Source organism: Amborella trichopoda, chromosome 1 (assembly GCF_054954075.1).
Source record: "Amborella trichopoda isolate Santa Cruz 75 chromosome 1, AtrichopodaSantaCruz75HAP2 v2.0, whole genome shotgun sequence".
Taxonomy (NCBI): Eukaryota; Viridiplantae; Streptophyta; class Magnoliopsida; order Amborellales; family Amborellaceae; genus Amborella; species Amborella trichopoda.
Window position 1 is genome coordinate 3,520,998 of NC_142336.1, and position 23,367 is coordinate 3,544,364.

The window sequence follows — 23,367 nt, forward strand, 5'->3', positions numbered from 1 at the left end:
AATGGAACAATAGACTATAATGTTGTTTACCTATGAAACCCAAAAGTTTGGTGCTGGTTGTATGGCTACAAAAGGGAGCAGCTTATTTGAAGAACTCTTTTGAGCCTATGAATATACGACCCCATACGATGAGGGTACATGATGGTCTTTTGCAACTACAGGGCCATGATGCATCATGCGATGTTAAAGATGAGCTACGTCCATTTTTGGGATGAGATCCGAGCAGCAAAGAGAAAACTATGTTGCCTCTATAAATCTTTTTGTGAAATGATTGATGACGAAAGCCATGATTAATGTATTGAGAGAGATTGTAATTGGGAGAGAAAGATGGGAATGCGAGAAAGTGAGAAAGAGATAATATAAAGGCTTCAAAAGCCAAGCGGGAGATATTGAGTTTATGTGGCCTTTAAAGGCCTTAAGGGTGCTTATAAAATGAAATGATATAGTTGAACATGAACTAAGTTGGAGTGTGGTCCCTCGTGGACCATGTTAAGCAAATGATAGTTTTATGCTACCGATCTGTACTTAATGATTTAGGCCAGTCGGTTGGAAAAAACCCATGTTACCTAGGCATGAAGAACAAACCGATGAGGGTTTATGTATTAGCCCTTGATGAAGTCGGAGAACATGCTTGGATGAGTGAGCCGAGGGAGTGTGTGACCCTTGTGTGTAATGGTGGCCTACTGAGATAGGGGCTAAAACCTCATCCATGTTTCATCACACGACATGCATATTGATAGATCGTTCGTGAAAGCCAGATGACCACCTTTGGGTAAAGCGTATGCATGTGCGAGAGCTACCCCTAAGCGCCAAAGAGTTGCGGTCACATCATGTCGTGGTGACCTTGACTCGTCTCTAGGAGAGGACCTGTAATCCACAGACTGGAATTACGATGCCTGGATTCATCGACCTGACTTTGGTGATCCGCTAATGAGTTCCTGCTTGGACTGTGGGTCATGGGAAACACTGGGTCAGTCTGATAAAGCAAGTGTGGTCTGTAGTCAACAGTTGAAGGTGGAGTGTCTCATGATTGTTGATTCCTAAACCATATGGATCATTTTCTTATCAAATTAATTTAATTGTATTTGTTTTATGATGAAAATTATTTTAAAATTATTATTTGAATTTTTATGAACCCCCTGGATATTTTATTTATAATTTTTGGATTTATAAAATTAAAGATATTGATTTTACAATTGTTTAAATATTCAAATAATATTCTAAAATCTTTTAATAATTTTAAATATATAAAAGTATCATGGAGGCCCATTGTGCACATGGGTCAGCCATATTTTTTTAGAAGGTGGGGCTCATGAGTGCCTCCCTTGGATAGCACGCCTCATCCCTATTTTCTTTCCTATTTTTTTTGGTGATATGGTTTGTGGCAATATGGTTGGAAGATATTGACTAAATATTTACTTGATATATCTTTGAAAGATTTTGTGGAAAGATTGAGTAGACTTGTGCTATTTTATGGTATACATAATATTTTGATTAGATTTAATTTATTTAATTTCTATTGATGGAAAAATAGTTTAGAAAAGGGGATAATGGTTCATCCATCTTCCATAATGTTGATGGCCCATCTATGAAATGGATGGCTTAGATCTCTCACCCCACGAGTTACCCTTGGTCGATGGTCTATGTTCAATCTCACAAGAAGATGCAAGCCAAAAAAACCCTTAAGAAACCCTAATCTTATTCAAAGCCTATAAAAAATGATTGTCTCTACCAAAAAATCTCTACACATTATCTTTCTATCTCTCTTTTAAGAAAGTTTATCTCTTTCATGTTTGATATCTCTCTCTCACATTGTGAAAGAACCTAAGGGTTTAGGTTATGAAATTTTTCTCTCCTATCTCTCAAATATGGATTTATGGCTAAAGGTTTTAGGGTTTAGCAAAAGAGAATCAATCTCTCTCAAACTAGGTTGCTAAGAGAATTCACCTAGGGTTTGAGTTCATAATCAAAGGGGTTCATGTTCCATTGGTGTAGCTTAGCCGAAATTTGCTTTCCCGGTTCGAGATTGAAGCTAGACCATTGATCCCGCACCATCGAATGGTGGTGACTCGGTGTGGGGTGTAATAAGCCTAGTTGAGGTAATATCGACACTCTTCTTTTTGTTTATTGCAATCTTATCTTTTATTCTCAAGCATAGTGCATAGTTGTTTCAATGACATCAAGTTGTTAAGATATTGGTTTTATTGTTATGTTGATTTTATTTTGAAATTTATCTTAATATAATAAAGACCACATGTAAGTGATCTTTTTTACCAAAAGAAAGGGGTAAAAAATAAAAAATCAAAAAATAAAAAAAAATAAAAATTTTATTCCCTGGTAAAAGATCACATAGGTCTTTCTTTAAAGATGCTCTATTTCACTAATTTTAAAACCATTTTTTTTAACATCTATATATCTTGACGTCAAGATGATCGATATAAAGATTTTAATATCGAAACAGCCCTTTCCTATGTATTTTTAATTGCTCCTTAATTTGATTGTTTAGGACCTCAACCATTTATAATTTTTCTCTTTAATATTTTACGTATATTTCTTATTTAAAATATCCATCAAAAATTGAAAAAGGGCAAATTACTAAATTGTTGAAAAGTTGGTATACTTCGATGAATTTCTTCGTAAAAAGAGAGGGGAAAAAAAGTAAGGTATCAACTATTTCACTTTTACACATTTCCCAACTCTTTTAAATCATTATGCGTTTTTTATTATTTTTAAAATAAAATAAAAATAAATAAAACAATAAAAAGTTATTTTCTTATGTGTATTCTAACAAATTTTCTATTAAAAAATAACGAACAACTTGTGTATACCAGGCAAAATTGAGGGATCTTGGACCTAGACTAGTACCCCATCGCTTTTGAGCTGATACCCCATCGATTCTGAATCAGCTCGGGTAGGTTTGAGCCAACTTGGTGACTCAGAAACACTAGCTTTGATTGATCTACTAATCTCTTGTTTGTTAGCTTATGGATTTTATTTTTAAAGGGATTGTATTGCCTCCACAAGTTGCGAACTCTTAAAAAGGTGCACAAGCACCTTTTGATTGAACCAGCTTCGTCCAAGGGAAAAGCAAATTTATTATTTTTAAAATTTTAATTTAAAATGATATTAATATGAAATTTGGTTTTTTAAAAAATAAATACAATTGAAAATTAATAATAAAATTGTTCATCAAAATAAATTTAGAAGTTTTTTGGTTTTTTTAATTATTTTTATTTAATTATATTTATAAATATTAACCTACGCCCCAAATTCAGATAAATATCTTATTTAAATAAAAGTATAAAATAATAAAATTAAATTTTGGCCATTAGATATAGCCTTGTGAAACTCAACGTGATCTGGATAGGATAGTTTTCCTTTTTATGAATGCAGGTGAAAGTCGGTTGGTTAATGTTCAAAAAGACAAGTACCAACTTCAGTCAAATGCATTCTCTAATTTATGAAGGCTTAGACAATGAAGAACCATTGCTCTTTACTTAAAATTGCAAATGGCCAGTTGACCACTAATAACAACTAAACTAATTTGTGATTGGGATAGGGGTGGCAATGGAACCGGACCCGACCCAGTATCCAATCCGGGTCCGGGTGTGGGTCAAAAAATTGGACCCGGCGGGCCAAGTCTAGGTCTATGTAGACCCGACCCGGATCCTACCCGAATAGTATTATTATTTAAATAATACTTAATATAACATCTTACTAATATTTAAATAAAGACACCTACATATTTTAGTTAGTTTAACATAAAATTTAAATATATTTAAATTTATATTATTTTTAATTTTTGGGTCGGGTCCAATCGGTCTGGATCCGGTCAGGTCAGGACCCGTTGCCACCCCTAGATTGGGAGTAGTTTGGCTGACATTTTCCCAGATGAAAATACACAAATTTTGACTCCTATTGGACGCATTATGGGGAAATGTATGAGCCAAAAAAACATTGCAACTTGAAAAAAGAGTTCAAATGATAGTGCGGCCCCTATGCAGTACACTTCCCATTTGATATCTTCTTTGATATTACGAGGCCACAATCATGGTACTCATTTCACTTTTCACAATTCAACATCCAAGGTAAACTGAATCATAAAATAGCCGGATACGGTTTCTATGAGTTCCGGACACGGTTTTTATGAGTTCATGTAGAAATGAGTCCCTTCTTAAAAATTTATTTTTGAGATGGATTTTTGGACTCAATTTTTAGGGACATACAATCACTAACATGGAGATCATGAATATAAAAATTTACATAAATTTTTAAAATTAAATGTAATGATTTTACGAAAAAAACCTTTGGACTGATAGTTTCAATTATTTTTAGATGGACTAACCATTTGCGTCCATCTTTAAGATGGATGCTTTGTACATAGAGAGATGCGGATGTAAAATGCATACCCCGACGCATGGAACAATTGTCCAAGTAGTCCTAATTCCTAAAGATATTCATAGTGAGTTCTAGCAATCTTTCTGCAAATTCTAAGCAACAAAATGAGTGTGAAGTTAAGAATCTCCTAAAACTAAAACATCTCGATTGAGGGGGGAGATTGGATTAGGGTTGGGTTTTTTATAGAATGGAAGGGGTGCCGATTTGAGTAGTAGGGAAAAACGTTAATAGAGGATGGGAAGAGAGAGAAATGGTGACTGGGACAAGCAATTGGCTGGTCGGCCCAGTTTTAAAAGACTAGGCCATAAAATGTTGTATGAGGATCAGACCTAGGCTAGGTCTGCAACAGGGTTGGGCCGAGCCGATCCTAACTAGACCGGGTCCTTTTTTTTATTATTATTCGTTTTGCATTTTTATTCTATTTAGCCCCGTAGGCCAGGGCATATTTGTTGAGTTTATGTAGCCTTTAAAAGTCTTATGAGTGTGTATTGAAATAATTTCATTATAGTGAAATATAAACTTAGTAGGAGTGTGGTCCCTCGAGGACCATACTAAGCAAATGATGTTTGCTTATACCAGACTATACTTATCGATCTAGGCCAGACGGTTGCAAAACCCAAGGTACCTGGGCAAAAAGAATTAACCGAGGAGGGTTTTGGATTAGCCCTCGATGAGGTCGGAGCTTATGCCTAGATGAGAGAGCCAAGGGACTGTGTGACTCTTGTGTGTGATGGTAGGCCTACTGAGACAGGGACCAAAACCTCATCCATGTTCCATCACACGGCATGCATATTGATAAATCGTTTGGGAAAGTCAGATATCGACCTTTGGGTGACGCGTATGCATGTGCGAGAGATACCCCTATGCGTCATAGAGCTGTGTTCGCATCAAGTCGTGGTGACCTTCAATCGTCTCTAAGGGAGGACCTGTAATCTACAAACTAGGATTGCGACTCTTGGGCTTATCGGCCAAACTTTGGTAACTTGCTAATGAGCCCTTGCTTGGACTGTGGGTCTTGGGAAACACTGGGTCGGTTTGATAAAGCAAGTGTGGTTTGTAATCCACAGTTGAAGGTGGAGTACCCCGTGATCGCTAATAGAATCCCTGAACCATATGGATCCACTTCCCATCATATTAGTTTAATTGTGTTCATTTTATTATTCAATTATTTTAGAGTTATTATTTGAATTTTTTATAAGTCATTTGACATTTTATTTCTTATTTTTGGACTTATAAAAATGAAATTATTGATTTACAAAGTTATAATGTTTTAAATTTCATTTTGTTTAATTTTAAAATATTTATTAAAAAAAATACATGAGGGCTCATAGTGCACATGGGCCCATCATGTGGGTATTAGGCGGAGCCCCACATACCATACATGGGTGGCACGCCCTACCCTTGGATACCTTCTCTTGTTGCTTTGTCTTCAAGTTTATTAAATATGGTAACTATATCTTGTAGCATGTGGTCAAATATTGATTAAGAAATATTGACCATATCTTATCTTGATTATTGAAGGAATATTTTGACTTGATATTATTGAAATATTGTTATGGAAAATATGAGATGAATATGCAATTTATGATATGCACTATATCTTTAATGGATTTAATTTATTTAAATATATTGATGGAAAAATGGTTTAAGAAAAGGGGGATAATGGTTCATGCACCTTCTATAATGTTGATGGCTCATCTATGGAATGGATGGCCCAGATCTCTCACCCCACAAGTCACCTTGATCAACGGTCCATATTCAATATCAAGAAAAAGGCAAATTATGGAAAACCCTAAAAAAACCCTAGACCTAAATTTTACTATAAATAGGGGTGCTCTCCCCCCATCTCTACACACCTCTCTCTCTGTCACGCCCCAAGAATTTACAATACTGATATTCCTGAGATGTGACAGTCAAAACATACGTACATCTCTTTTTATGGCAAATTTACAATGGTGAATTCTTACAAAGTAACAAAAGAAAGTTTAAGCACAACTACAATATCTTCCAGAGTTAATCCTAACGAGCACTTAAATGAAACCACAGTTATCCTGAAAAAAAATGTTTACCATAATTTGATGAGTGGCTACTCAGTAAATGAATATTATAATCCTAAAAATAATCATGGTTGAAAGATATCAATATTTTCAAAAAGGAGATCTATTAACAGTAATGCATCAACAGTTTCACTTTCAAAAAATACACAATTAAGTATAATTCGAATAATTGAAATGCGTATAACATTTTAACGTCAGTGCATAATTCAAAGATTTAACAAAATGCCCTACTGGCGTCCCAAGTAGGTCACCTATATACCCCATCAGCGTCTTGATGGGTCCACTTAATCCCTGTCGACGTCCCAGATGGATCCACTTAATCGTTGCAGGTGAACTTATATCTCACCGGCGTACCGGATGAGTCCACTTAATCCCTACCGGATAGGTCCACTTATACCTCACCGGCGAACCGGATGAGTCCACTTGCATACTTAAAGTATTTCTAAATCTTTTCAAACATTCGAAAGCAACAATATCATGTACTTAACATATCACTGAAATTATTAATATGAATTTCACTGAAACCATTAATAATAGTCACTTTCAATAACATTTAAAAAATAATCAGTTAAATATTTTGGGCTCAATTTTAGAAAGGTAGCAGTTCGTAAAGACATTTTAGTATAATTGCCAATCTAATATGTATAGAAAAACTCTAATAGAAATTCAAGAATGCGGAATTATCACAATTTATGGGATGCCAATTTGCAAATAAATATTTCACAGACAATGCTATAATCAAATACAAAATATCAGTTTTCAAATAATAAGGCATTCATTTGCACATGAATTTTACAATGTCTAAATATTCAAAAACAGTAGAAAGAAATCTCACAATTTTACTAAAAGCAAAAATATCACATTTATTTCTAATAATTTTACAGTATCTAAAATTCTCTAACAATAGACAAGAAAAATAAATATATTTATTTCTAAGAATTTACAGCATTTAAAATTTCTAACATAGATAAAATATCACAATTTTATTAAAAAGATTATTTTTCAAAATAATGAGGTCGCTTGCGCATAAAATTTATCGCGCCTAAAATTCATGGTAATAAGCATAAGTAATTATTTCATTTCATTTTTAAAAAGAACGGATTCTTTTTCAAGATAATGAAGTCATTTACCTAAAATATTTGAAAAGAAGCTTCCGATAAAAATTCGACTAAAGAGAAGAGCCTTCTGTATTTGTAAGAAGGAGAGCGAAAAAGGAGTTGTTAGACGACGTCTTACCTTTCGTCCTATTTAATTTCTTTAAAACACCTCCACCTTATACATGAGGTGTAGCATTAATAGTAAACCTTTAATGCTTACAACCCACGTCCACTAAAGCGGAATCTAAGAAAAGTGAAGGGTAAAAAGATATACAAGTAGTGATGGTCCCTAAGGACCATAATGCTTATATGGACCATCATTTTAAAAAGAGTTTTTTTTTTTTTAAAGTTTAGAATTATTACACTCTCTCTCTCCCATAACCTCTCTCTCTCCTATAACCTCTCTCTCTCTTAAACTCTCTCTCTCTCTCCTCCTTAGGGGCCACGCCCCTCTCTCTCCTCTCTAGCTTTATCTCTCTAACCTTCTGTCTCCTCTCGGGCTTGATCTCTCTAACCTTCTCTCTCCTCTCAGGCTTTATCTCTCTAACCTTCTCTCTTCTCTCTAGACCTAAGAAGAAACTAGGGTAAGAAATCAAAGAGAAGGCTAAAGTTATTTTTGAGGGTTATGGTTTTGTAGAGATTTAAGGGTGGTTACCTAGTTTGGCCGAAATTAGCTTTTTCCGTTCGAAATTGAAACTAGACCACTGATCCCGCACCATTGGATGTAGTGACTCGGTGTGGGGTGTAAAAAGCTCGGTTGAAGTAATCTCTGACATCTTTTCTTTTATTTGTTAGCTCTTTTATTGTATATTCTCAAGCACAATATTAGGTTGTATGAATGGCATCAAGTAGTTGAGATTTATTTTATTGATGTATTATGTATTTTTGGAATTTCTATTATTTATAATAAGACCATCTGTGAGTGATCTTGTTGCCAAAATTATAAGGGGTGATCATTATTAAAAAAAAAAAAAATATTGTATTTCCCAGACCAAAAATAACATAGGTCTTTCTTTCAATATTGGCTCTGTCTATCTTGGGCTGGGCTGGGGCAGGCCTTGTAGAGGGTAGGGCAGGCTAGGGCCAAGGCTGGCTCGGCCCATTGCCACCCATAATGCTTACTATTGGTGGGCTTCGGTAAGAATTCTTAGATTAGACCATAATATTTCCCAACAAGTTGCCCTTGTTATTCTAGGCAAGTGTTTCTACTTGATCAAAAACTTCACATTTCTCTTCTATTTTGGTGGAGGCCTAATTGCTTGACGAAAGTTGCTTATTCTCTTCTTTTTTTTTTCTTTTTTTTTTCTTTTTTTTTTATTTTTATTTTTATTTTTTATTTTTTGAGTAATTCAATGGAGAAGATAGATCCCTACCCTTTTTTCCAAATAAATTAGAAGTTAGCTGCTACGACTACGACCCAGCTCCTTTCCGAAAGCGACCATCATACTTTTGGAGCAGACATTGATGTGTTGTCTTAAAATTGATATCTTTCGATATTTGGGGAGTGACTTTTAGCATCACCAGAACTCTTATCTTTAACCCAAGGTGTTCATCTGCATACTTTTTCTTGCACATAATTAATGGTGGAGGCAATCGCAAGCTTCCTCGAACTGAACTGTATCTTCCTCGTTATAGCCGGCCTGATGATATTTGGGCTCGTTTTTATTTGATTTGTAATTCGGCCTCTCACTTACAAATGGATTTTCACCTGTGACTGTGAAAGCTTTTTAAATTCCATTTTCCGCAAATAAATTAATCATCAAAATAAAAATCCAATGCCATTCTGGAAATTTTTTAATTTTTAATCATATTTGAGAAACAATGAAGTTCTCATTCAACTCAGCCCCCTTTTCTTCCAATAAAATTAGGTTCCTGTGCCCCATTAATGGGCGCCACACAAGGTAGTCAAGCAGATTTTGTAGACCGGTTGTTGAATATTGAGAAAGATTCATGTGAATGTTTTTCTTTTTATTTAAATAAAGAATATAAAAGGGAATCATGTGCTAAGTATAGAGTTGGCTTGTATTGTTTATAGTCCTGAATTCATTTGCTTTGGTCTAATCCATGTGGTGGTTGTGTTGTTTGTTTAGTCTAAGCTCCATCCACATGGACAGTTTTTCATTAGCGAATAAAGCATATTAATGTAGATTGTCACTGTATTTGTGAATGTTATTTTGACGATACATTATCTCTCCTTTACTTTTTTTTTACTGCACAAAAGGCTGAAATTTTCACTAAATCCGTTACTTGGAAATGCCATGATTTTTTAGTGAACAAGTTTATGCTTTACTCATATCTGTATCAGCTTGAGGCTTGAGTGGCTAATAATTTGTATATAAAAAATAATATGTATAATTTTCAGTTTGTTCTTTATTGTCATTATATATTTGTATAGGGATAATGTGGTCTACACTGAATATGTATTTGTATATAGGCCTTTTAGAGTTTCATTCTTCTGTATGAGAATTGATCGAGATTGTTTCTCTCTCTAGACTATTCAAGAGTTTTTCATCTTCTCTAAATCTAACATTTTCTATAGTCCTGAATTCATTTGCTTTGGTCTAACCCATGTGGTGGTTGTTTGTGTTGTTTGTTTAGTCTGAGCTTGATCTACATCGTCAATTTATCATCTATACTGTGTATGTGGTTTGAAATTTAGACAAAATGAGTTGCCTATCTCCCACCCAATTTATAGAGAGAATGTTTATAAAGGAGGAGGAAAGAGGGAGTATTGCAGTTTTAGAGAGAGAGTATTTATAAAACAAAGGAGAAAGGGGGAGTCTTGCAGTTTTAGACGCAGTCTTTATAAAGAAAGAGGAAAGGGGGAGTATTCAAAAGAGAGAAAGGGCAGGATTTATTTACTTTTGATACAAAGAGGTCAAAGTGACATGTAGCTCTATAAAGATAGAAAAAGTATGGATTTATTTACTTTTGATACAAAGAGGTCAAAGTGACATGTAGCTCTATAAAGATAGAAAAAGTATGGATTTATTTACTTTTGATACAAAGAGGTCAAAGTGACATGTAGATATGAGTTGGGTAATGAGGTAGGCCCAACGGGCCTCAAGCACTTGTACAATGCTCAAGGTTCTAGGCTAAGTAAGTAGCAGGCGCCACCTTATGTTATGGGCCGGACCCAATAGTTGTCATTTTCTTGCCACCGTGTGAATTGTACACGAAGAAGATTGAACTGAGCCAAAACCGAGCACTAAACACTTTCCAACTCCTTCCAGTGAATTGGTATGGCTATCGAAATCACGAGTATCCAAATGTAGGTTCAAGATCCAAGTGCTAGTGTTAACGTTTGGATTGTCACAAACTTTGAAAATTTTTCTTTTAGATTTTGAGCCTAACCTGAGGTAATTGTGAACGCACACAAAATGTAAATGGTCATGTTGTATACTTCTTTTAAAAATAATTCCAAAAAATTAACAATATCATCGTCAAATAAAAGAGGGGATAAAAATCTCCCAATTTTCTGTGTTTATTTTTCGTAAATTATAGCCTCAACTGCTCAAGAATCACATGAGTTAGAGCAAGTGAACTCGAGGCTTGAATCTATTTTTTAAATCAATAGTTGTGACTTGTGACATTTGAAGTTCGGCCCGAAGTTCCCAAACAAGCTGACCTAGTTCATTTTATTTTTTATTTTTCCTTTCTACTTTGCAACCACATGGGTTACACCAACCAAACGAATTCGGGACTAAGACGATACACCCAATATTTTATACTTGGCAACTCATATTTATGTCAACAACCCACTACACATCAAACCCTAAGTGCCCTTAATGGGCCCTGCCACAATCATATTTTATTAAAGGAAAAATTTTTATAAGTACGAGGCTCTAAACAACTAAATTAGGACGTACCTCAAAATTTTCAGGTTGTTTTGAAGCTCAAAAATCCTCAAATTGATCATCTAGACCTCAAGATGTATAGAGATTTCCAGTTAGAGCCTACTTTCAAATAGTATCGAGAAATGTGGTTTTAACATTGGAAATCTTTGTGACAGCCTTAAGATATATTTTTATATATATTTATAAAGTTTAAAGCTTCAAAAATAGTGTAGATTGACATATCTTTGAAAACTTGAAAATCTAAAAATTTGACGGTCCAAAAATTGTATTACAAAATCAACTAATTCCAAAACTTGAAATCCATTTTTTTTTTATGTCCATGCATCTTGATGTCGAGATGGTCAATTTGAAGATATTTGAGCATCAAAACTAACTCTTCTAATGAAATTTTTGGTATAGGCTCAAATTTGATTGTTTAGAGCCTCAGCTCTATGTAAACTTTTCCCTTTTAAAAAAGACACCCAACAAATACGAGCCCGGTACGTAAATGCGCCAAAATGGTACAAGTTAAACTGGTCCAATACAAAATATGTGTGGCCTATGTAGAAGTTGCAGATGTCCTGCACGTTCTGTGTTGAAACGGCTTAAACATAAAATGGGAAATGTAGCTTAAAAAGGGGGTGTCTAAATTTATTTTGTTTTTTTTTTAAAAAAAAGCAAATTTTTGCACCTAGGGGTACTTGCAAAATAAAAAAATAAAAATTTGAGATTCCTAGTATGATATAAAAAGTGTTGGGGAAAGTATACCTAGAAAGTACAAATTAGGGGTATTTATAATTGGGAAAAGATGGGATAAGCCCGTTAGCTCATTTGAGCATGTGAGTCCAACGGTCCAGATTGAATCTAGACCGATCTGACGATCATAGATGTCCAGTAGTGCTTAAATTTTATTTCTTTTTCTATATATCCAAATCACTTGAAATTTTAAGTGTGTGTTCTTCTCATCAAGACGTACCTAATAAAAATATAAAAAAAATTATTCACGAAGAACAAAATGATCAAAATACCCCCCAAAGCTTTTCAGGGGTATTTTGATCAATTTATTTCATGTAAAATATTTTTTTGATATTTTTCGCAGATTCACTTATTTTGTATGAAGACACGCCTAAAATTATAAGTGATTTGGATTTGTAAAAAAAATTAAAATTCAAACACAACCAAACATCCGTGATCATCAAATCGACCCAGAATCAATCTGAAACATTGGGCTCATATGTTCATACGAACTCGTGGGCTAAACCTATCTTTTCCCTTTATAAATTCCCTTTATTTTACTTCTTTGAGGATAATCAGAATTTTACAATTTTTGGAGAATTGCATAAACATAAATTTAAGGCAAAAAAACATCTAAATCCTTTGAACACTAAATCCATCTTAAAGATGAGACTTTTCCGACTTTTCCAACTTTTCCAAGGATCATGTAAGAATGCGACCTTAAGTAATAGACTTCTCCCTTCCCCAAGAGTAGTCAAGAAAGTAACAAGAGAAACAGTTAAAAAACATCAACTCACATTTCTGAAAAATGGACAGAAAGTGACGAGATGATTTTTGAGAAAAAAAAGGGCACATAGTTCTCTCGCAATTAAATTTACACTAACATGCCTAATAGTCACTGATAATAAAGGTCAGGACCTTAAAGTTTCCTTAATCCATCCCAACCTCGGGTCAAAGAGGTGGGTGAGGACCTTAAAGTTTTCTTAATCCATCCCAACCTCGGGTAAAAGAGGTGAATTGCATTTAATATTGTCATATCCTACCATGAATCTTAAATCTATGTTATCTGAAGAATTGAATTCGTATAGCAAACCTCAATTAGTTATGATAAAGCTTTGATGATGATGATAATTCATCGTAGTCACTAATATTTCAAAAGTTCCTCCAAAAGTTCAGATATTACATTTAAATTGCTTCTTTCCATTTTTCTCCAAATTTCCTCTACAAATTTTCACGGTTTGAACCACCTCAAAAAAAAATCACTAAGATGTTAAATCAACCAATTCACCTTGAAAGTAAGTTATATGAAATGTAGTAAGCAAGCCCCTATACTAAGTTTATAATATTGAACAAGCAGTTGTTTTCTACAACTTGATCCATAACACAAGGACAGATTACAAAACAAACCCATCATACCCATATATTTAACAAGAGATTTTAATAATATACAGAATATTTATGCTTGGAAACAAAAAACAAAAAAAAATAAACAAGGGCAATCACACTATTTAGCTCATGCTAATTGAGCCACATAATGTACGTATCCTACTTGTTCCAAGTCCCAAAACCAGAAGATATTTTAATAAAAATCATGTTCTAAGGTCGAATCTAAAATAAGCAATAGTGTTCATATCATTCACAGGGGGCATGTAACAGGGATACATTTTCAGAACAATTCATGTTCAAGTTTCTAAATACACAGCAAGAACTTTTCTGGTCTTTTTTAACAAAAAGAAAAGTGTTTGGTGAGTCAGTTGACACACCATTCTTATGCAGTCTCCCTACAATATACATATATTGCACTTTCAATCCAACATTTAGAGTTCAATAATATCAACCATGACAATGATTTAAATTTGGAAATTTTCTTTTTCAAAAAATATAAATATTAATTTTTGAGATGCTTTCTTCACTGTCCATTTTAACTAAATAACTTCTAGTTAAGTAAAATTTTTAGCATCCATTTTAGAAAGATAAGGGACCGCACAGGAATAGGGGAGTTGGCTGACTCACTAAACCATGTCTTTTATAAATAAAATAGTCAAAGTATATTATTATTCCACAATATATGATCCAGAGGTATAAAGCATCCTTCTTAAAGATTCGATCTAAAAACAAGTGCAACCATCTGTCCAAGTATTTTCTTAATATAGTTATTATTTCTAGTTTTGAAAAAAACATTATATTCATCATCTCCATGTTAAAGATTACATATTCTCTATAAAGTATGATCAAAATATATTTAAAAAAGATATTTATTGCCAAGCCCGCATGTCTACAATATGGGCTGGCCCTATAGAAACCGTGTCTTTGTAATGATGAAGTAGCAACGTCGTTAACTGGTTAATTTGACCCAATATTAGCAAAATCAGACCAGCAACCAAAAGAAGCAAAACCAGTTTGGGGCCCAACATAGATTCCAAACTGCATTATTCAAATAGAAGGCATCCCAACCAAGAATTTTAAGGATGAACCACAGAGATGACATGTATCGCACTATTGATATACTGCACAAACATTCATCTTCATCATGCACTAGATATTCTATTTTAAAAAAATTTGCCGTTTGAGAAGGCCACATTACCATCTCCATACATTGTTAGCATGAGACATCAGGATTCGATCAAGTCTGACCTGGTCTAATAAGGTGAGGACCCCAAATTTTTCCTCAACCCGTCCAAGCCCCCATTGTTAGCATGAGACATCAAGACTCGAGCAAGTCTAACCTAGTCTAATAAGGTGAGGACTTCAAATTTTTCCTCAACCCGTCCAAACCCCCAATAAGTAAAAGAGGTGGGTCACATTAGGTACGCAGCCAACGTAGCGATTTATTACATCATATCATGAATTATGTTATAGGCTTAAAAAAAAAAAAGTATAAAAGAACATGATTCATTCGCCGACCCAAAATCATTGAGAGAAGGCTTGAATGATTAGAATGCTGATGACTTACTGCAATTCTGACCGCATCAAGAGGCTTGGCAATCATGGGCCAGAAAACCCAAAATTACCGTATCTCCCAGCTCATCCATTTCCTTAAATTTTTCTAGCTAAATATTCCTAATTTATCTAGGAACAATATCTCCGTCAAGTCAGAACCGAACTTGAGAAAAAGCCTAGTTTACTTTTTGATTGGTTTCCATAACACATATGTCTATTTAGAGGTCAATATGGAAAATAAATACTAAACTCCGTTTAAACGATCAACAAAAACAAAATTCAGCATAAATATTTTAAGATCATGAATGATAACCAACACAGGACATAATAAGCAAAATTTTACTCCATATTACAAATATGGAACCAAAATGGAAACTGTCCTCAAGTGACTTCATTAGAAAGAGAAAGATGGCACCGATCCTCAAAGGTCTTGAACGCTCAAACCTATCAAAAGAAACAATATCCCCCCATTAATCTCCAATAAATCCAGTATTTGAGTTCCAAGCACAAAATGGTTATATTCTACAGTTAAGATTTACTACCAGGGTTTATAAAACCAAGCAATCCAATCGACTATCAAGTCCCTTCCCCCTTATATATATATATAAAATCTTCTTAACACCTATAAGAAAAAATGAATAGTAATTTCACCTACCCTCATCACCATCCAAGTTTTATCGCGCAATCACGATTGTCCGATTGTTTTATTTTTCATTTTTTTTTTTCTATAAATTGAAATGACTTAAAATTTGAAGGATATATACAGCTTACTAAAGCACATCTAATAAAAATATAAAAAAAATTATCCGCAAAAAACACATTGACCAAAATACCCCCAAAAAGTTTCAAAAGCATATTTTGATCAATATTTTTTATGTAAAATATTTTTTTTTATATTTTTCGAAGATTCTTTTATTTTCTATGAATAGGGGCTTCAAATTTCAGATCATTCCGATTTATAGATAAAAAACGAAAAATGAAACACGACCAAATAATCGTGACCGCACGATGAAATTTGGACAATGATAGAGAAAGACAAAATCACTTTTCATTTTCGCCTATAGATATTGCGTATTGTTTTCCGTGTATATATATATATACACACAATTTTACCAAATTTCAACCAGTTCAACCCAATGTTTTAAAAAACGGCGAATCGAACAGGACTCTCTCGGTTCGACTCGAAAACACGCGTGTCCTTGCCGGTTCCAACCAAAAACCGACAACCGCCCGGTTCTAGAGTGGAACCGTCGGTTCCCATCCGATTCACACACGTAACGCATGACACGCACATGCAAGCCCCACGCACACATGTGTCCAAGCGCACGTGCCCCATGCACACTCACAGGTGTGTCTAAGCGCACGTGCCCCACGCACACTCACACGTGTGTCCAAGCGCACGTGCCCCTCGCACTCACGTGTGTCCAAGCACACGTGCGACTGTGCCCCCTGCACACTCACGCGTGCACACGTGTGTCCAAGTGCACATGCGAGCGTGCCCCACGCACACTCACGCATGCACACGTGTATCCAAACGCACGTGTGTTTGCTCTAATATTTTTACACACATTTTATAGTTTATACTGCATAAGTATTTATATACCAAAGTTGAATACCCATCTTTCCATTTGAGATAATTCCCAAACATCATTAAATGAAAACGAAATGTAAATATAGTCTATTAATCAGCAATTTATAATCACATGTAGTTAGATGGCTTGATGGTTATGACTTTGATTTTTTTACTTGAGGTCCTAAAGTCGAATCCCCTTAGGCATGTGTTGCATTCGAATCCCCTTGGGCATGTGTTGCATTTTTGTTGTGAATATAGTAGTTGGTATAAATATAAATATTTTTGTTGTATTTATATTTATATTTATACCAACCACTATATTCACAACAAAAATGCAACACATGCCCAAGGGGATTCGAATGCAACACATGCCTAAAGGGATTCGACCTTGGAACCTCAAGTTAAAAAATCAAAGTCATAACCATCAAGCCATCTACCTACATGTGATTATAAATTACTGATTAATAGACTATATTTACATTTCGTTTTCATTTAATGATGTTTGGAAATTATCCAACATCGAAAGATATGTATTCAATTTTGATACATAAATACCTATACAATATGAACTATAAAATGTGTATAAGAATATTAGGGCAACCTCACATGTGCGCTTGGACACATGTGTGCATGTGAGAGTGTGCGAGAGGCACGCTCGCACGTGCACTTGGACATACGTGTGCACGTGTGAGTGTGCGTGGGGCACGCTCGCACATGTGCTTGGACACACGTGTGCACGTGTGACGTGCGCTCGGACACACGTGTGCGCATGTGAGTGCGCATGGGGCACGCTCGCACGTGCGCTCGTACACACATGTGCGCGTGTGAGTGTACGTGGGGCACGCTCGCACGTGCGTGTCATGCGTTACGTGTGTGAATCGAGCTAAACCGGATAGAACCAGATGGGAACCGACGGTTCCACTCTAGAACCAAGCGGCTCCCGATTTTTTGTTAGAACCGGCTCGAGCACGCTTGTTTCCGAGTCGAACCGGGCGAGTCCAATTCGACTCGCCGTTTTTTAAAACACTGGTTGTATATATAGTGGTTGGTATAAATATAAATATTTTTGTTGTGTATATTAGTGGTTGGTATAAATATAAATATTTTTGTAAATAATATAAAAGACATAAAAAAATGAAAAATAAAAAAATTAATTTTTTATATAACAGTTAATTTTTGTTGTATATAGTGGTATAATTATTTTTGTAAATAATATGAAAGGTAGAAAAAAATAAAAATAAAAAGTTTATTGTATTTAAAATCTCCATCTTTCTACTAACAATCTCTTTTAATAAATTTATTATAAAAACCTAAAAAAATAATTTTTTAAAGAATTGAAGTTTTATTTCCAAAATTTATACGCATTTTATTAATTTTTACATTGATAACCAAAATCTTTTATTTTATTTATGAATTTTTACATTATAAATCATGTAATGTACTAATTTTCTTACAATTGTCAATAATACATTTTAAATTAGATATTATTATAAAATATTTTTAATTTGTTATTATTTGTCTAATAAAATAATTATAAAATGTAAACTAATAATTATAATTTCAGTATATAATATTATAATTAGTGAAGTTGTAATAATTTTGGATTATAGTTGGTTAACTGTAATAGTTTGGGTTTTTTTAGCGGGTTAAGGTTTTTTGCAAAAACGAGATTTTAATGGCCATTCTTTCATTGATTAGTCTACTCTTTATAATAGTCTATATATAATTATATATTTTATCCATGATAATTCTATGATTTTTCTTTTATGTGATGCAAATTTAATAGTTAAAATAAATTTATACAGGGAAAGAACATCTCAATATTCACAAATTGATAAAAAAAATGAAAGTTAATAATATGGTACCCTCATTTTTTATTGGATTCCTAAAAAACAACATTTATAATGAATTTTAATAATTTTTTCGGATTTTTTTGAAACTTTAATCCGACCGATTCAACCGATTCCCGATCCGGATCAATTTTTGAAGTGCCCGATCTTGGTCACCGATCCGCTTTTTAAACCATTGATTCAGCCTATCAAGATCGCTCTCTTAATAAAATTCCAATTACTTGTCAAAAAGAATTTGATCATATAGTATACAATAAAACTATTTTCTTTTGTTATAAGAATATCACAATCATCCCAACTGTTGGATATAAAATTCATCAGCTGGGGGTGTAATTTCGCCCGATCTTGGTCACCGATCCGCTTTTTAAACCATTGATTCAGCCTATCAAAATCGCTCTCTTAATAAAATTACAATTACTTGTCAAAAAGAATTTGATCATATAGTATACAATAAAACTATTTTCGTTTGTTATAAGAATGTCACAATCATCCCAACTGTAGGATATAAAATTTGTCAGCCGGGGGTGTAATTTCTCAAAAACACAAAACTAATAGACAATGCATTGTTGATTCTCTAATTTGAAACTGCAGTTACCTGGTGGAAGGGATTGCTTCAATTTGTCAGCCTTTTCAGAATCAAATACGCAAAGTGTGTAGAGGTACTTGGAACATCGCACCTTAAACTTCACCACGTCCTTGCTCCTTTTAATCTTCACCGACCGCGCATCTTTGCGTCGTGCAGTGAGAAGGAAATCCTTAATCTCATGAATTTGCTTCGGCTGGGAAGCACATAAAATTTTGGGAATATCAAGAAAAAAAAGGTCACATTTGACAAAACAGAGACACTCAAAATCATTATTAACCACAATAACTACAATAAATTCATGTTACCCTTTGCTTATTAAATAATTATTTTGGTGAACAAACACGACATATATCCCAGAGTTTGAAACAATTAGCCGAAAAAATAAAAAAGATCTATAATAAAAAAGTGATTATTCCTTTGGTTCTGCCCTTGTGTTACTTCTTATTTGACCACTTTAATTCTTCACATGTTGATTCCATGAGTGATTCAACCGTTATATAGGACAAACATCAGCATGTATTAAATAACTGCAGTGGCTCGGTGTACTGGATAAATGGCATCGTATGAAGGCCAATCCATTCTATCTTTAATTATACTTAAAAATGTGCATTTAGTATTGTTACTCTACGTTATAGCCATGATTTCTAAAAGAAAATATAATATTTTGTGCAAAATCCATCAAAATTCCCAAAAGAAGAAAAAAAATCTACACAAAACTTCATGCTATAATCAACTGCAATAAAATGTCACTTACATGCCTATAACTTAAGCAAACAAACTATTATCAACAAAGAAAAGGAGGACAATTATAAAATATTGGTATAATTTGCTAAGGATTTGGAGACTGTGATGATGATGACAACCATTGTACCTCTTCAAGGGCTCTCTTGCCTTTGCATGCCAAATTGACTTTCTCTATGATAGTTATTTCATTTGTATTTGTCCTTTATAGAACAATCACTTGTCGACAAGGTTATCAAATGCGGGATGGGGACTCCATAGCTATAGAGTCCAATATGTTATGACTTCTTATGCAGTTAATAAATTAAAAAGCAACAAAAAATTATGAAAAAAATAAAACGACAAAGAATAACATGAATATAACATGAATACATTATCTAGTAATAGTACGAATTTCAATTTTGTATTTGTCCCCATTCAATATGTTGTCTAAAATTATAAAAAAATAACAAGACAAAGAATAACATGAATACGTGATCTAGTAATAGTATGAATTTCAATTTCGTATTTGTCTCTATTCTATATATTGTCTAAGTCACTGGAAGTCTGATCAACAAAAAAAGATATTTTCTACCTCTATTTCTCTTATGCAACTAAAATGTAAAAAATGAATTATCCAACCTATTCATTAAATTAAATAAAAAGCACAAGAACATGTACTAACCAACCAAGCACTTAAAAAATAAATTAGCATCTAGAAAGTAGAAACTGAATTTAATCTCAAAAAACCTCAAAGGAAATCAAATATAAAATCGAAAGAAATTTGATTGTACACAATAGCACTGAAAAACACATGACTTTGGCTTCAATATCAAATCCGAAGTCAACAGAAAATTTGACTTCTAGGTTTTAATCTCCTTGGCCAAATTTGATTTCTAGGTTTTAATCTCCTCAGCCAAATTTGATTTCTAGGTTTTAATCTCCTTGGCCTTTGAACCCCTTGATGACTTAACAAATTTTTGCCCAAAATCTTTTAACAAAGCACAAAACCATCTCAACTTTTGCCCAAAGAATTCATAAGCTTTGTCGAAATACAAACAAAAAGCCACAGATTCACAATTATTCAGTTTCATCCCTTTAGAAGTATCAAGAATTCGTTTTAGTGGGCTTGTTTTAAGGAGGGGAATTATAATAATGCCCTCAAGTAGGCATTGTTTCCACCCACAAGTAGGCAGCACATATTTGGCCGCATCATATCGTGTGATGTTCCTCATGTGTGTGCAAAAATCATGCTAGCCTGGGGCGCATCCAAGCTCCAAGGGAGCACTGTATTCTTGTGGCTTCATGATGTGGCAACATCATCTGGTTTCCATGTTTATAGAGAAAAATATAAAATGACTGACCTCTACTAAGATTAATATGGAACCAATGCATGCCAATTATTTGCCAAAAATTTCTTCGGCAAACAGGCCCCAAAAAAAATCAGTGGGCTTGTGAAAAGAGAGTAATATAAATTTTTTAAAAAACTTTCGGTAGAATATTCTTTTCTTATGATTGTATTGTAAAATGTCAATAAAATAACCCAAATTCGACCCAATAACAAGGAATTCTCAATTTTACATTTGAAACTGTAATGAATCCACTCAATCAAATGTAAATTTCACAACAATTCCAAAGTCACCTAAATGCAATCAGTTTCATGTAACACTCAATCAAATGTAAATTTCACATCAATTCCAAAGTCACCTAAATGCAATCAGTTTCATGTAACACTCAATCAAATGTAAATTTCACATCAATTCCAAAGTCACCTAAATGCAATCAGTTTCATGTAACCCAGTTTGCAAGACATCATCCCTCTAGTGTTCAAGCCCCTGAATCCCAACTGAGTTTCAATAGTTCCAAACTAACATCATAAAATCTAAAATCTATACCAACAGCTGGTTTTATTGTTAATTAAGAATAAGAGGTTAAGTGAAAATTAAAACTTCATACATGTTTCATACATGTTTCCTCCTTAGAAGATTTATCTCCTCATTACTAAATCGGAGTAAACTGTCGAATACATATAAGAGATCCCTTAGAAGATTTAATCATGTCCTCATTACGTTAATAAGATAGTAATAAGATCGGAGTAAACTGTCGAATACATACAGTAGATCCCTTAGAAGATTTAATCATGTCCTCATTACTTTAATAAGATCGGAGTAAACTGTCGAATACATGTAAGATCAACACCTGATTATAAATAAACTAAAAAATATCATAAATCAGCAAAAATAAAAATAAAAAAAAATAAAAAAACAGAACTAACAACACAATAGCTAGAAACCCTAATTCAAAAGACAGCAATCATCTAAGTACAATCAAGATGACCATCAGATGACCAGATGGCCAGATCAGAATCTTAATCCAAACAAATCAAAACCGCAACACTTAACCCCAAAAACCATCATTGGCATATTAAAAACCATAAAAAATGATACATTTAGTCGATTAGAAACCATACAAATGATTCATTTAGTTGATGGTAAATCGCAGATGTCTTTTACATAAACGAATCCGACTCAAATCATCCTACTCAGATAAAAAAAGTGATACATTTAGTCGATGGTAAATCGACTGTCGTTTACAGAAACAGATCAAATTCAAGTCGCATGCTTCGATTAGCATGAGAACTTACCATTGTTTTGGGTTTTCAAAACTATACCCCTCAACTTCTTCAATCCGTCTCCCACTAAAAACCCTAAATCTATCTCCTTATATAGGAGCTAAAAACTTTTTTAGTAACTAGCGTATATACTATGCTCCCGCGGGAGCATAGTGTTTATTTCGCGCTCGCTCAAAATACCCACTTGGGAGACTTTTTGTTAACATGAAATTTTGGGCAGCACATCATAGTTACTGGATGGTTATTTTTGAAAGAAAAACGTATATAATCTTTTACCGGATAAATATACTTTTTTTTATTAATAATCACCCTTTATAATTTTAGAAATAAAATCACTCCCAAATGGTTTTATTACAAACAATAAAAATTTCAAAAATAAATAACACATCAATAAAATAAATCTCAACTACTTTATGCCATTCATACAACCTCATATTGTGTTTGAGAATGTAAAATAAAAAAACTATCAAATAAAAGAAAGTATAATTCCTTTATATAAAAATTTGAAATTTTAGTTTTTCTCTCTAAAAACTTGAAATTTTAGTTTTTCTCTCTAATAACTTAAAATTTGAGATAATTTATCGCTCCAAAAATTTTGAAGTAATTTCCATCTCTCTAAAATTTCTAGTTTCTAAAGAGATTATTGTTGGCTTATACATAATGGTGTTTTCATCTAAAATAAGCTATTTTGTTCCTTGGAAGGTCATGACTAGAAAGTATGGTCCAAGGAGGTATACAATTTTCCCTACAACGGGAACATTTTGGAGGGCACATTTTAAATAACAAAAATTTAGGCTCATAAACACCTAAATTTTTTTGTTAAATATATATCAAAGTAATGTCCAAGCTCTAACACTGATGCCATGATCAAAATAGATTATGGATCATGGATAGTTCCTCATAACCACAAACTGGATCATAGTGATGTATAAGGTAGAAATTA

At 33.6% G+C, this 23,367-nt stretch overlaps 1 protein-coding gene across 3 annotated transcripts; it reads right to left on the minus strand.

Annotated features, from left to right (window-relative positions):
* Positions 1 to 15,227: 15,227 nt before the first annotated feature.
* Positions 15,228 to 22,511, minus strand: LOC105420104 (large ribosomal subunit protein eL38z/eL38y). Of its 3 annotated transcripts, none has more exons than XM_088857440.1 (4): positions 22,437 to 22,501; positions 21,908 to 21,991; positions 19,082 to 19,265; positions 15,228 to 15,507 (listed from the first exon to the last, which is right to left on the minus strand). In XM_088857440.1, the coding sequence occupies exons 2-4, from the start codon at positions 21,932 to 21,934 to the stop codon at positions 15,485 to 15,487; spliced, it is 234 nt and encodes a 77-aa protein (XP_088713566.1). In that variant the 5' UTR covers positions 21,935 to 21,991; positions 22,437 to 22,501; the 3' UTR covers positions 15,228 to 15,484. The 3 variants fall into 3 exon arrangements, with proteins under 3 accessions (XP_088713566.1, XP_088713573.1, XP_011620720.1); XM_088857447.1 differs by lacking the exon at positions 22,437 to 22,501 and adding an exon at positions 22,263 to 22,326; XM_011622418.3 differs by lacking the exon at positions 21,908 to 21,991 and having other exon boundaries at positions 22,437 to 22,511.
* Positions 22,512 to 23,367: the final 856 nt, after the last annotated feature.

Excerpts from the sequence above, each read along its gene's own strand:
- LOC105420104 (XM_088857440.1), bottom strand. The coding sequence starts at position 21,934 with ATGATTAAATCTTCTAAGGGATCTACT. Across the intron at positions 19,266-21,907 it reads AATCTTCTAAGGGATCTACT|CCGAAGCAAATTCATGAGAT; the intron begins GTATGTATTCGA and ends TGTGCTTCCCAG. Across the intron at positions 15,508-19,081 it reads GAAGCAATCCCTTCCACCAG|GTTTGAGCGTTCAAGACCTT; the intron begins GTAACTGCAGTT and ends TTCTTTTGATAG.